Source organism: Nelumbo nucifera, chromosome 2, assembly GCF_055504915.1.
Source record: "Nelumbo nucifera cultivar China Antique chromosome 2, China Antique-T2T, whole genome shotgun sequence".
Lineage (NCBI taxonomy): Eukaryota > Viridiplantae > Streptophyta > Magnoliopsida > Proteales > Nelumbonaceae > Nelumbo > Nelumbo nucifera.
The window spans coordinates 22,419,151-22,434,433 of NC_142650.1; the positions used below are offsets into that span (position 1 = coordinate 22,419,151).

Genomic DNA, 15,283 nt, shown 5'->3' on the forward strand with positions numbered 1-15,283 from the left:
TCCTTCTTTTTTTTATTGGGGGATTCAAAAAAAACCGGGGAAAGCTCATTCTGCACTCGATTTTCAATTCTGTTAATAATTCACCAAAGACATCTGGACAGTTAACAACTATAGTGGGACAAATATGAACCATTAACTAGTACCAGATCAAATTATTAATTTCAGCAAAGATTGGTAATAATAAAAAGCAAATAAAAACAATTAAATTACATGGATACAACAAATATAATAAGAATGATAATCAGGTAAAACCTTGTGAAACAATTTGGGCTTCGGAGTTTTCATCCACCACCACCTCTTCCTTTTCAATATCTTCATATTCATCATAATTTTCATCATCAAAAACAGTAGCTTTATGCTCCAAAGTAGCAATTGAAACTTCAGCCGAGAAATAGTCCTTTTTAGGCAGCAAATGATCTTCCTCAGTTGTGGCTTGAATCTCAGGCCCCTCATATTCCTCCTCAATGTCTTCATAATCAACAGCATCTTCAGCTTTTTCATCATAATCTATTGGCAGAAAAAATGAATTAACACTGGATCAGTATAGACATATTTAGAAGCATCACAAATAAAAAATTACTTATCAAAAAAAAGCATCACAAATAAAATATTACTTATTAAAAAAAGCATCACAAATATTACCATAAGTTCAAAACTACTGTAGAACAAGAGAGCGAGAATTGTATAAAATTACCATAATTTAGATCTTAAAGAGAACAAATTTTCTAGATGCATTTGCATTAACAGTCTAAGGTCTATATGATCTTTTATATTGTCTAACCCATCTTGTATAAAGAATAAAAGAAAAGAAAATAAAGATGAATAGAGAGACAAGAGATGTGTAAATGTAGAGAAATGGCAGAGAAAGAAAGCTGTTTTACAGAGAAAACTCAGGTAGGCATGCAGCCCACTTCTTCTCATGTCTCAATAATACATAAAATGGCTGTTATACCCCAGATCATAACAAGAAAAAGACACAAATAAATAAATAATAATAAGAGAAGGCATACATTTCAACAGTTTACTACTTGAAAACCAATTCAATTGTATCCTTCTCCAATGCTATTGTACATGTACAAGTAAACCTATGTGTGTTGAAGTGACTGGAACATCAAGACAAACCCAATTTTAAAGTTTCATCTTACTTTCAACTCTGACAGCATATAGTTGAAATGCCCAAAAGCTATCAAACAAATTATACATATAAAATCACTCAGAGGAATGCATGGCAATTAGAAAGACAAAAAAAGGCAGCCCAATGCACAAGGTTCCCACCAATGTGGGGTCTGAAGAGGGACAGATGTATGCAACCTTACCCCTACACATACAGAGAAGTTGTTTCCAAGATTTGAACCCTGGTCACCCAGGTCGCAATGGAGCAACCCAACCATTGCGTCAAGGCCCACCCTTGATCAAGGTTCAAAGTATCGGAAACACAAGGTGTATCGGAAAGACAATTTTAAGAGACATACCGGGGATATGCATAGATACAGACGAAAAATTAAGATAGGCATAAATATGCTAGGACAAATAAATCATAAAAACTATATTACTAACAAAAGCTACAAGTTTTATATGATTGCAAATAAGTCATTTAAATGTAAAAATCCATAATTTAATGGTTTATGACCCTGTTTGATTTTACTTCTAAAAAGTACTTCTTTTAGCAAGTACTTATTTTAAGAGTTGGGACCACACATTAAGTGGTTATTAAGCGCTTTTATGTGTTTGGTAAAAAAGTGGGAAAGTACTTTTTGTTAAAAGAAGCACTTCTTAAAAAAGTGACCTAAAGCTGGCTTTTTTTCAACACTTCTTCGAGAAGTACTTCTTCCAATAGAATGGGACGAACTAGTCCCTAGTATTTTTTTAATACCCAAAATACCCCCGCACGAGGGTTTTACCTCCCTCTCCTATCATTTGAACATAGCAAACCACGTAGCAGCACACCTAGTTATAGGTCCACCGACGATGATCAACGGTGAGGAAAAATGACCGGCGGACCTGTCGTTTTGCCATTTTCTTACATTTTGTGAAGTTTTCCATCATATTAAGCCATTTTTCTTGGGTTTTTTTAAACTTGAAACTCCCTTGTTTGACGTGTTCGCAGATCTGCAATTTGGAAGAGTTTAACGGCGATAATCTCACCGTCCATCCACCGGTGACAAGGAGGTTAGTTCGCCCAACTCCTCCCCTCCATGTTTGGTGTTTTTTTGGTTTTTTTTGTATGATTATTTGTCGGATTCGAAAATATTTTGGTTTCATATGAGAAATCCGAATTTTTTTGTTAAAAATCATGCAAAACAATTGCTGAAGTTTGATGAATATTTGGTTGCATTTTGATGTTTAAATATTTGTGATGTTTTATTTTTTTAACTTCTAATTAATTTTTCGTTAAATCCGAAATATTTGCTTGGGTTTTTTTTTTTTGCGTTGTCTATGTGATAGATTCCTATGCACGAATAGATTTTTATTTATCAATATTGTTCATTATTTGTTATTATTAGTTATTATTATTATTTATGATATAATTAATATTATTTATTGTTATCAATATTGTTGTTGTATTATTATTATTATTATTATTATTATTATTATTATTATTATTACTATTATTATTATTATTATTAATTGGGTCCACATGGCGCTTCACGTGTGGGTCCACGTGGGCTCTCAGTTGCCATGATGTTGCATTTTTTCATTGAAATGTATAGTATAATATGTGAAAAGCATTGTATATATGTACGAGTGAAGTGAGGGCTAAAATTGTCATTTGTCAATATAAGCCCTTATGGGGAAAGTAGCTTACCAAACATTCTCACCCCAATAAGTGCTTAAAAACATTATAAGTGATTTGGCAAGTGAGTCACCAAACAGCCTTAAATTGATGCAACAAGTACTTCTTTTAACAACCACTTAATCATCAAACAGGGCATGTATAGTGTGAGATATCAATATACAATTAGTAACCATTGAAATATGATGGAATATCTAAAATGTGAAAAAAAATAGAAAAAAAAAATGTCAATGTGTACACATCAAATTTTCAAATAACCAATATAAATGTGAATGTGTATACATCAATTTATCTCAATATTTATTAGTATATAAATTTTTATAACAAATTTGTAGAGAGATTAGGTCGAATGGGCCCTAATATTTCTTTTAAGTAATGTCATATCTGTTTTATGTGTTAATCCCCATTAACACATAAAACAGATATGACATTACTTAAACATAAAAGAAATATTAGGGCCCATTCGGCCCAGTCTCTCTACATAATTCTAGCATTTATTAATAAACATCCACTAAGAAAAGAGAAATTTTACTTAGAAATAAAAATGCATACAACCATAACAAACAAATGGGTGTGGCTTGGTGGTGAACTTATGGTCATTAAAATCTAGTGACCAAGGTTCAAATCTTGTTATTGCTAAAGTTTGTAGTTTTTACTAATAAAACGAAATAAATGAGAGAGATGATCATTAAATAACAGAATTAATGAGAGAATTCGAATTAGGCGCTAAAATCCAAATTTAAGTTTAAAAGTGAGGAGTAATTTGTTTTTTTATCAATAACAAAGGATTTCATTAATTAATAAAGTGTACAAAGGAAGGAGATAACTTCTCTTATCTCCCCCAAACAAGATAAAACAGAAAAAAAATATATATATACATTTGAGCCCAAAACAAGTTCTCCCTATTCACCCCTTGTTTTGCTAGCCCATTAGAAAGGGAGTTAGCACATCTCTTAACCCAAACCACTTTAACTTCCATGTCTTTTGTCAGCCATTGGAATTTCTTCTTCTCAATGTTGTACATCCACAAACCATTTTTATCTCCTTTCAGCCATTCTACCACCAGCTTGGAGTCTCCTCCGATGATCAACTTCCTCAACTTCAAGTCCTTGGCTCTTTGAACACCTTCTATAGCCGCCAAAATCTCAGCTCTAAGAGAATTATCCTCTTCAATTGGGCCTGAGAACAAGGCAACTATAATCCTATTCTTATCCCTTAAAAACACCCCCAATACCCAAAGGCCCTGGGTTGCCAATATTACTCCCATCAAAATTCATTTTGTAAAAACCACTTGAGGGAGGGGACCAAACTGGAACTGAAACCTCCTGAACCAGGGCTGAAAAGGCAATTTCTTTCCACTTTCTTGACAGATCATCTAGAGAAAGTTTGTTGAAAATATCCAAAGATTTAATCCAATGGAATACCCAGAGGCAAATCACCTCCCAAATAGTTTCCTTGCTCCTCTCCTTTCCTGAGAATAATTTGGAGTTCCTTTCTTCCCAAATAGGCCAAATAACAGCAGCCCTTACACAACGCCACATTATTCTTCCCCTTTTCTTTGGCAACCTAAGGAAAGGAGCAAACAAACTTTTTCACATATGATGGCAGGACCCACCTGCTTCCAGAAAAAGAAGAAAACCATTCCCATAAACCTTTAACAAAAGAGCAAGAGATCAATAAATGGTAGCAATTCTCATCATTAACTTTACAAAGACAGCACCAGTAAGGAGACAAACTGCTCTTTGGTCTTTTTCTTTGAAGTAAATCACAAGTATTGATTCTTTCCAGGTAGGCTTCCCAGCAAAAACAACCAACCCTTGGGGAATAGATTTGCTCCACACCTCTTCGACAGGAAAAGGTAGACCCCCACTAGTTGCCAATTGGATTAGGTTGTTGAAGAAAGAAGAACAAGTAAACAAACCATGAGGTGTGGAGTCCAAATTCTTCCATCAGCTTGAAGGGGGTCCAAGAACATGACACTATCTACCTCAGTATCCCTAATAGCCCTTCTCAAACCCAAATCCCAACAAAACCCAAAGCCAGAATTGGAGGGAACCAAGAAAGTAGAAATAGGCTCATTTTCGTAACAAGACAAGGAAAACAAAGAAGGGAATTGGTCCCTCAGAGGAGAATTCCCCACCCACACTTGTTCCTAAAATTTAATACAATTCCCAAAGTGCAAGTCATACCTAATCCAAGGCAAGAATAAAGGAAGGATGGCTTGGATGGCTTTCCACGGGGATGTTCTTGTAGTCCTTGCTCTAATTCCAATGTCCCAACCATTTGTCGTTGACCCATGAATGCTCAACACTACCTTAGCCCATAATTTTTCTTCCTCATCAGAAAATCTCCACAGCCACTTACCTGAAAGAGCAGAATTTCATTTCCGTACATTCCCAATTCCCAATCCCCCTAGCTCCTTGCTCCTACACACATCTTCCCACCTCACTCTATGATCCTTCTTTTCCTCCCCCGGTTCCCAAAGAAAGTTTATCATTAGATTCTCCAACTTCCTAGCTATTCCATTGGGAACTTTGAATACCGACAAGAAGTAAACAAGTAAATTAGCTAGAGTGGACCTAATTAAGGTAACCCCTCCTCCCATAGACAGGTAATTTCGTTTCCAAGAAGCAAGTCACTTTTCAAATCTCTCCACCACCGGGGACCAAAAGCGCACTTTCCCAGGGTTATCACCTAAAGGAAGACCTAGGTATTTCAAAGGCCAACTAGAGACCGCAGAGCCCAAAATCTCTAGACACAGCCATTTCCCTCTCTCCCTTGTTAACTCCAGCTATGCAACTTTTTTTGAAGTTCACCTTTAAGTTTGACATTTGCTCAAAAAGTTGCACTACAATTTTGAGATTCCTAATCCAGACCAACTCTCCTCCATCACAAAAGAGAATTGTATCGTCAGCAAACTATAAATAAGTAATTAGTACCCCTTCCCTTCCAATTCCCCATCCTCTTTTAGATTCCTAGAGTCTGCTTTTGAAACCAATCTCCCCAACACATCTACAACTATGGTGAAAAGGAAAGGAGAGAGAGAGGGTCTCCTTGTCGAATACCCCTTAAGGCAGGAAAGAAATCCACTACTGTCCCATCCACCAAAATAGAATATTGACAAGTCCTCAAACACCTCATTACCCATTTGCACCATCTACCTCCAAACCCAAAGCATTCCATCACTTCTTTCAGGAAAGACCAATCCACCATATCATAGGCCTTTTCTAAATCGAGCTTACACACCACTCCTTTCCTCTCAGATCTTCTCACATCCTCCACACATTCATTGGCTATCAGAATTTGATCCACAATTTGCCTCCCCTACACAAAAGCCCCTTGGTTGGAGAAAACGATGGTAGGAAGGACATGCCTAATCCTGAGAGAACACCTTAGCAATGACTTTGTACAAACTATTCACTAGGCTGATTGGTCGAAAATCTCTCGGGTGAGTGGCATCAGCTTTTGTGGGTACCAAAACAATGAAGGTGGAATTCAAACCCGGCTTAGTTACACCTCTCCTGTAGAATTCATCAAACACTAGCATAATGTCCTTTTCCACAATGTCCCAACAGTCTTGGTAGAAGGCCATTGTAAAACCATCAAGGCCTGGAGCTTTTGATCTATCCATTGAGAACACAACCTCTTGCACTTCAGCCAAATCAAACTCTCTTTCCAACCACCTAAGCTCAGCTCCTAGATTTGGCTACTCCACACCTTCTAGCTAGACTCTATTATTCAACGGTCTTCTAAAAATAGATCTAAAGTGATTCACAAAGGCCCCAGTTATCTCATCCTGTTGGATTAGGTTAAGCCTCCTACCTCCAATTTGGAAATAAAGTTTTTCCTTCTTCGCCCATTTGCCACCGCATGAAAAAATTTAGTGTTTCTATCTCCCTCTTTTAACCATTTGCACCTAGACTTCTGCTTCCAACTTATCTCCTCCTTCACCAAAATGTCTTCTAATTGTTTCCTTAATCTCCACCTACCCTCCCAATCCCTTTCCTCAAGTTCACCCCTTTCTTCTTTCAAATCAATCTCTTCAATTTGATCAAAGACCTCCTGTTTTCTTTCTCCCAATCTCCCAAACTCCAAGGCATTCCATTCCTTTATTTTATTTTTCGGGTGTTGAAGCTTCTTATGGAATTTCATTCCTTCTCACATTACCCTAGGCTCACATTCCTCCCACCAATCCCTTACTCTCCTAATGAAACCCGGTTGAACTTACCACATATTACCAAATCTGAATGGGGAAGGTCCAACATTTCTAAACTCCTCTTTACAGATCAAAATGAGCCAATGATCAGAAGTGACACTTGGAAGGGCCCTAGAGGTCAGACTACCTCAATGCTCTTCCCAATCCATGGTAAAGAGGAATCTATCAATCTTGGATTGAATGAAAGAGAAATTAGACTTAAATATAGGAGTAATTAACGAAATTAATGAGAGGGGATTCGGAATTAAATATAGATTAGTGAAATTAATGAAAGAAGGGCACCCAAAACAAATCAAGTGTATCGGGCTGTATCGGATTGTTTCGGGCCCATATCAGCCAATATAGAGCCGAAACAGCCCAATACAGGTTCATATTGGTGCGATACATACGAAAAGAAACGGAACGGCTGATTTCTACATGTTCTGTGTATCGGGCTCTTGTCAAAACGACAAGTATCAGCCAATACAGCCCGATACATTGCGAAATTTTAAACATTACCCTCAATTAGAAAGATAAAAGTTAAAAAAAAAGGATGATTAAAGACCTCAATTTAGAAATATTGAAAGCCCATGGTATGTAAGCAAAAGGATTCAAGGGGAAAAAGAGAATGCTTAGATTAAGATCAAAGTCTAAGAACAGATTTTTCACCCTACTGAAATGATAATTACTTGAATTAAACAGAGTCATATTCAGAATATTGATATCTAATTCTACTCAGCTTCCTTCTTATCTCTTCAATATGATGCAAGTCATAAAATGTAATAAGCATAAAAGTTTAACCAATATCAATATGTTGTAAATGGGATCAATGGATAAACATTCACTTGATACCAAATCATCAGTTTCAGAGTCAATTAAACCATAAAACTTGAGATCATTCTTTCTGGCAATATAATGTCACCTTGCTCAGAACCATCAGCTGGTGTTTGCAGTAATTTTATTGACAACTACATGTTAAACAAATTCATTAGTGTCAATGCATAAAAGATTGCAATGGAAAGAACACAAAAAACAAAATTGATTGGCCCCTCTGACATAGACTGATCTCTTAAAAAATCCAGGAGATATAACAACAAGATTGGAATCACCATACATCAATATCCATTAGTGATGGACCCAATTTGTCGGCCAGTGTAGAAAGATGTTCCTTTGCATCCTGAAAAACATTGTATGTCAAGCATCAATTAAAGGGTTTAACAATTGGCTTTGTGAAGAAAGATTACAGGATGTAGTGATCAAACATGAGAAAGAAAAATTAGAGAAGGTATCAAGGGAAATTATATAAATACATAAATAAACACAAAATAGAACAAGAAATGTGACCATGAACACAGCTACAGTGTCAAGAAAGAAGAAAAGAAACCTTCTATAGTTATCAAAAAAGACAAAACATCACAGCAGCTAAGCTATGGTATATGCAAGATGATGAAGAGAAAACTTCTCATCTGACCAACCAGTAGTCTTTTATAGTTCCTCTTAGCTGCAATCATGAAAACCTCGTTGAAAATAAAGAAAGAATGTAATGAGATAATACAGTAGACAAAGATCTGCTTGCATCTATACAGGACATGGAGTTGGCATCTATATTAGCAATTTCAGTATATGCATGCATAAGGATGTCAATAACTAATATCTCTAATCCAGTCAACAATAACTTGGTAAATATGTTATTCGAATCACTCTCCATTGTTCACAGAGCTCAACCAAATATGCCAATAACTAATATCTCTAATCCAATCAACATTGACTTGCTAATAACTTGGTAAATATGTTACTTGAATCACTCTCCATTGTTCATGGAGCGCAACCAAGTATTGCAAAATTTATTAGCCTTTCTAACTACAACCTCTCCACGTATTTAAAGGTTTAATCCCCAATTCCCCATATGCCAAGACAAACAAAAATTTCCCATCTCCTAAAACTGCAAGCAGCATGGAAAAGATCACGCCTAAAGGCATGAATGAAAAATCAAAGACAATCTTAAGATTTCCACATTCTGAAATTTCACTTATCCAAAGTATGGTTCATAAGAATTGTAACATTTTTGCAAATAATGTGAATGTTTTGACATCTTACAGGAGAAGATAATACAAGATCCAACTTGAATTGGGGAGAATCCAACATTTTTACAGAAAATATCACTAGAACATTAATTTCAAGACATCATTGATACTCCAGCACAACCAGACATAGAAGTTCCCATGTATCAATGAAGCACAGAGAAAGTTGTGCTGTCATTTTAGTAGCTTTAGTAAAAAATAGACCTCAGATGCAAAAAATACACCCAAAAACTTTGCTTCTTTTTTCTAAAAGTGTAAAACCATTTCACATTCTACTTTTTGAATCTAAATCTCCTTTATAACTCCCATCAATCTCGTCTTCCATCAGCTTAATCGCTAATTTTGGGAGGAATTGGAAAAGAAAAATACCTAAGCATGCCCCTTGGAAATAAATGCATCTCTAGCACTGTCTGAGAGCCCATCCTTGAGTGTTCCAGAATAGGCTCTCCCCCTGGAAAGACAAGTATCTAAAAAAGGGGACAAACTCACACTCCTATTAAAAGCACATTATCTAGCTTGCCCACATTATCTAGGTGACAAGGTGCTCTTGGAGGCTCGCCTCGCCTAATCGTCAAGCAGCTTTAGACAATGTATTATAAAATACTTTTATATTCTTGATTTTTTTTTGAGATTATAATTATAAAATAGACATTATTAAACTAAAATATTCATTTTGTGTGTTTATATACTAATTACATTTTAATATTTTCTTATTTGTTAGGGTTTAATCAACACAAACACTGCTAAATGCTGTATCAAACCCTCAAAGACTTCAAAACCTGAAGCAATAAGTAAGGATGAACTTAAAAATTTGTCTAATCAACATTTTCTGAGGCGTATATCATATCTTTTGGTTCCCAATACACCTGTTTACAGGTGTTTTTGGGAACCCTCTTTTTTAATGATATATATATATATATATATATGTGTGTGTGTGTGTGTGTGTGTGTGTGTGTGTGTGTGTAAAACTGAAACTTGACAAAAAACTAAAAAATAAAAGGAGTATCGTTCAAAGTTCCGATACACCTCCGCCAATATACAGAAGTGTATCGATACTTCGAACCTTGGGTTCAGCCCCTATATTTTTTGAATTTGTTTTTACTTTCTTCTTTTTCTTCTCATGAATATGTTGATTTTCTATGCTTTAACATGAAGTATATACTTTTCTTATGAAAATTATGAATAATTATTAAGAAAATATGGTTATGGTACCTAGGGAACTACCATAGGATATTAGTTTTTTACTTAAAAAATCATCGCCTAGGCGACTAGGCAACAAGGCGCCCCCCCCCCTATCGCTTAACCTCAACTTGGCGCCTTGAAAATTATGCATTCCTTATTCCTTCAAAAACAGCTTCTGGAGAAGCTGCAAAGAGACTTTCTTTCTCATGGCTGGAAGGATGAAAACAAATTCACTTGGTTGATTGGGCTAAACTCTGCATCCCTAAGGAAGCAGCAGGTTTATGCCTGCACAGAATTAAACACATGAACATTACCTTCTTGAGCAAATGGCTTTGGGGGTTTAGTGCCCAAAATAAATGAGCCCTAACCCCTCTGAACTGGATGGTTGGTGGCGCCAACTCACTGTACCCAAGTATAGGTACAGCATTGGAGGCTGGGACACTGACTTGGTCAAATCCCCATATGGTTGCTCGATATGGAAAAGTATAGACAGCAGGTGTTCAGTCACAGTAAAATATTTTCAGTATAGACAGCAGATCAAATCCCCATATTCTCAGTAAAATATTTTCTCAATCATCTTGGCCAAGATCCACAGTAAAACTTCCATCGCAGAGCAGTATAGACAGCAGGTGTTCCGTCCAGAATGGACTTCTTGACCTGGACAGCATCCTTGGAGAAATGCCCCACCAAAGACAAGATCTCTAGCAGAGGCCTGATCCTCCCTTTTTGCGGTTGTGTTTACTGCCCATGAGCTACAGCATTTGGACTCACCTCCTTGGATGCTTAAACATCTGTTAGTCTTTCCTAAATCTGCTTCAGAAACTCTTATGAGCTGGCACATGGACAGGATGAACAAAAAAGGCAAGAAGATTTGGTAATATGATACCTAATGCAATTTGTTTGACTGTCTTGATGAAGAGAAACAAGCAGAATCTTTCAGAACTCTGACACACAACCAGACAAAGTTATCAGAAACAATGTGAGCACAATACTTTCTTGGTGCTCAGCCCACAAACTTTTCCACACTAATCAATGCCATACTTTCATAGACTCCGATCTTGTCTTTTGTAATTAATATTTTTTTGTATTTGCTTCATGTAGAAACTTGCTGTATAGAATCTCTGTATTTTGGTTCCCCCACTCTCCCTTTTCGGTTATTAATACAAATACCCTTACCTTTTCTCAAAAAATAATTTTTTTGAAACTATTTTCAGCAGCAACAGTAAGAGTGTCGTATCATCATTATTATGTGGAATTATAAGCATAAGATGACTTAGGGGCTGGCTAAAGAACTAAATTATCCCAGCTATATGTACAATAGTGACACAAGGGAGTAGAAAAAACTTTGAAGGAAGACTTTTTTTATCAGCAAATTAATTCCACCTATTAATGTTTAAAACAGATTATAAAAGTTTTGGCTACTCAGTAGTCCAGAAATCACCAAAATACAGCTTGCCCACACTACTTTGGTCTGTCACCCCCCCCCCCTTTTTGCTACTACAGATTACAATATTGCCCAAAATAAGGTGGATCAATCAGCTCCCTGTTTTTCTAGGACATCTGCAAACACATTTGCTATCCTTTTTACCCAGCCAAAACTAGGGTTACAGCTCCCTGTTCCAACATTTTATTACATTGCCAATTCAAGGGAGTCTAGGGATAGTCAATGCTTTGAGGTGGCTGGTGATAAGGTAGTTTGTGCTCCAAAGTTCCAAAAAAATCTTTATGACTGGGAGTAAGAAGATGTGGCAGCCTTACTCCAAAAACCGCATTCTATTGTACCTATGGCAGGATATGAGTATAGGAGAAGGTGGAGGTGGGAGAAGTGGAGAACTCTGGAGTTTTTACAGTAAAATCTTATGTTTAGAAGTTAACCCAGGAACTAACCACTAAACATCATTTGGCAACCTAGGAGTCCACAAAAGATTGGTTTCATGCTGAGGACAGATTCACCAGACAAGTGCCTCGCATAGAAAACTTGGGCAAAAGGGATATGGAGCTTCCAGATTTTTTTTATCAGCAACACAAAATTGATTCATTAGATTAAAAAAAGAGAGAGAGAGAGAGAGAGAGAGACACACAACAAAGAGTTGTGGGCACAAAATTAAGCCCAAACAGAAACTATTCACTATTTACAGAACTGCCCAGAACATAGATTGTCTTTGAGTTGCTTGCTTTGCTAGACCATCAGCCAAACTGTTTGCAGATCTCCTTATCCACCTTATTTGGATAATCATGTCTTTAGAGATCTGCTTGAATCTCCTGAACTCATTCCTTAACTTCCATATGATTCCTTCCCCCTTTTTCAGCCAGCCCACAACTACTTTTGAATCACCTTCAATAATCAGCTTAGTAATCCCCATTTCTTTAGCTTTCTCTACTCCATGGACTTCTGCCAATAATTCTGATCTCATCACATCTCCATGCTGAATAGGACCTGAGTACAATGCTAGAATTTTTCCATTTTCTTCCCTAATTACTCCACCAATACCCGATGGTCCAGGATTGCCCATACAGCTACCATCAAGGTTTAATTTCTTCCACCCAACACATGGACGAGACCAGGCCTCATGAACTATCTGTCTTCTAGACGAAGAACCTGCGATTATTCCCCACAACCTGAAAATGTCTTCAACCTTAAAGTCAGCAAAAAGCTTTAAAGTGCTCACCCAATGCACTACTCAGACTAATCTCCTCAATCACAGCTTCCTTACTTCTTTCCTTGTCTTCAAAGATTCTTAGGTTCCTTTCCTCCTAAATTGTCCAGATCACTGCTGCCCAAGTGCATCTCCACATAACCCTGCCTCTTCTTTTAGGGCAGCTGAAAAGGTGAGAGCTAAATACACCTTCCAGACAATCAGGGGGAAGCCAACTGCATCCAAAAAGAGATGAAAATCACTCCCAAATAGAAATAGCAAAAGGACAGGAGAACAAAAGATGAAAGGCAGTCTCACCATACAACTTATATAAAGTGCACCAACTTGGGGGCAAGCACCAATTTGGTCTTTTCCTCTGAAGCAAATCACAGGTGTTAATGGAGCCATAAAACATTTCCCAACAAAAAGTACTGACTTTTTGAGGGATGGGCCGAGACCATATCTCCTTAACAGGGAAATAAGGAGAGGGGAAGGTGGAGATAAGAGAATTCAAAAAGGACTTACAGGAAAAAGAACCTGACTGACTAAGGGTCCACACTCTAGAATCTGAACCACCCTCCCCCAAAAATACTGAACTCAACAGAAGAAGCAAAGCTGAGACATTGGAAATTATTCACTTAGATTTCTAATGAAGCCAAGATTCCAACTCAAGTTTGAAAGGGATGAGGAACAACTGATAAAATCACAAATAGGTTTACCTTTGAAACTAGAGAGCTCAAAGAGAAAGGAAAAACCTCCGAAAAGGGGGCTTACCCTACCCAAATATCCTCCCAAAATCTAATTTTCTGACCCAAAGCTAAATCATACCTTATGTGATTGAGGAACATAGGAAGATTGTCATGGATAGCCTTCCAAGGAGCAGCCAGAGTAGCTCTATGTAAGCAGCCCGCATCCCAACCGTTGTTTGACAGCCCATGGATACTTGAAATAACTATAGTCCACAGCCTCTCATTTTCTTTAATAAATCTCCAAAGCCATTTACTCAACAAGGCTGAGTTCTTCAAATTAACATTTCCAATGCCCAGACCGCCTTCAACCATCAATTTCATCACCTTATCCCATCTAACCAAATGATCTTTCTTCCCTACAGCAGGCTCCCAAAGGAAATCTCTCATTATCTTTTCAACTCTTTTTACCAAAGCTTGAGGCATCCTAAAAACCAACAATAGTACACTGGGAGGTGATGTTCTGTTGCCCAATAGAAACTACTGATCATATTTTCATTTATTGTCCCGAGGTGACAGATCTGGAGCTTCTTTTTGAGTAGCCTGAATGTGCTATGCACATTGGTGTTTTTCAAAGTTTGTAATGCAGGTACTTTGTGGTTGGCATAATGGAGACTCAATATTAAGAGGAAAACAAGCACATAAAAACAACCACAGCTGCTATCATTTGGAATGTTTGATCAGAGAGAAACATCAGAACTTTTGAGAATCAGTCTAAGCAGGGAGATGAGGTTCTGAGAAGTGCTGCAGCTAGAATCTTTTCATGAATTAAGGGAAGTAATCTTTTAAAAATGTTTCTTTTTGTAAAATGTTTTCATATAAGTTGTCAATGGCTTAAGGTTTTTGCTTTTTGACTGGCGGATCATGGGTGTAAATCTCACTGTAATAGTATCTTGGGGCTCACTTGTTGGTCTCCCCCCTTTAATGAAATACTACATTACCTTTTCTTAAACAAAAAAAAAAAAAGTGACACAGAATACCCTTAACTTCGTAATGAAATTTCCCAATATCTCTTCTGCCAAGGAATTTCTGATCCAGGGAGAAGCTGTAACAAACGGTTCAATCTATATGCCAAAGCCCTCAACACCCCAATTGAACACAATAGTCTCTCTGGGCACTGTTGCAGCCCCAATCTCTCATCCCCTCATAAACCACCCAATCTCTCATCCCCAATTGAACTGTAGTAGCTCAGTTCTTGCTAAATCATTTGAACCAACAAGACCAGAAAATGCTAAGATGAGCAATAGAAGTAAATATGAGAAAATTATAAGAAAACATAAATATAAGAAAATATAAGCATATAGTTTCCTATATAAGGAAACTTAATGCTAAACCCTCCACATAAAAGTGAATAGACCAATAAAATGCATCCACAAATATGTCAAAATGCATGATTGTATCAATAGGCATCGACTCCCCACTATATGTGTTGCCCCCCCCCCCAGGCTAGAGAGTCTGCTATGCTAATCTCCATACTCATTTGAACAAGGTTTTCATTCAACTCAGCTCAGCCTTTGTCCCAATTATTTGCAGTCAACCATTCATATTGGATTGACTAGGTTTTTATGTGGTTGACAACCTGACACACTTGGACCAGCATGCACTGTAGTATAGAGGTATTCTTTAGGAACATGTTAGAATCATGAACT

General features: G+C 37.0%; 1 protein-coding gene across 9 annotated transcripts in view; it reads right to left on the minus strand.

Moving 5' to 3' along the window:
- The window catches only part of LOC104595190 (transcription initiation factor TFIID subunit 1-like), a 164,059-nt gene that overhangs the window by 137,294 nt on the left and 11,482 nt on the right, over positions 1-15,283 (minus strand). For all 9 annotated transcript variants that reach the window (XM_088897676.1, XM_088897675.1, XM_010255805.3 and 6 more), the window contains 3 exons: positions 8,104-8,166; positions 7,912-7,957; positions 253-507 (listed from right to left, as the gene is read on the minus strand). In XM_088897676.1, coding sequence (XP_088753802.1) covers positions 253-507; positions 7,912-7,957; positions 8,104-8,166 — 364 coding nt within the window. The remainder of the gene's footprint in view (positions 1-252; positions 508-7,911; positions 7,958-8,103; positions 8,167-15,283) is intronic.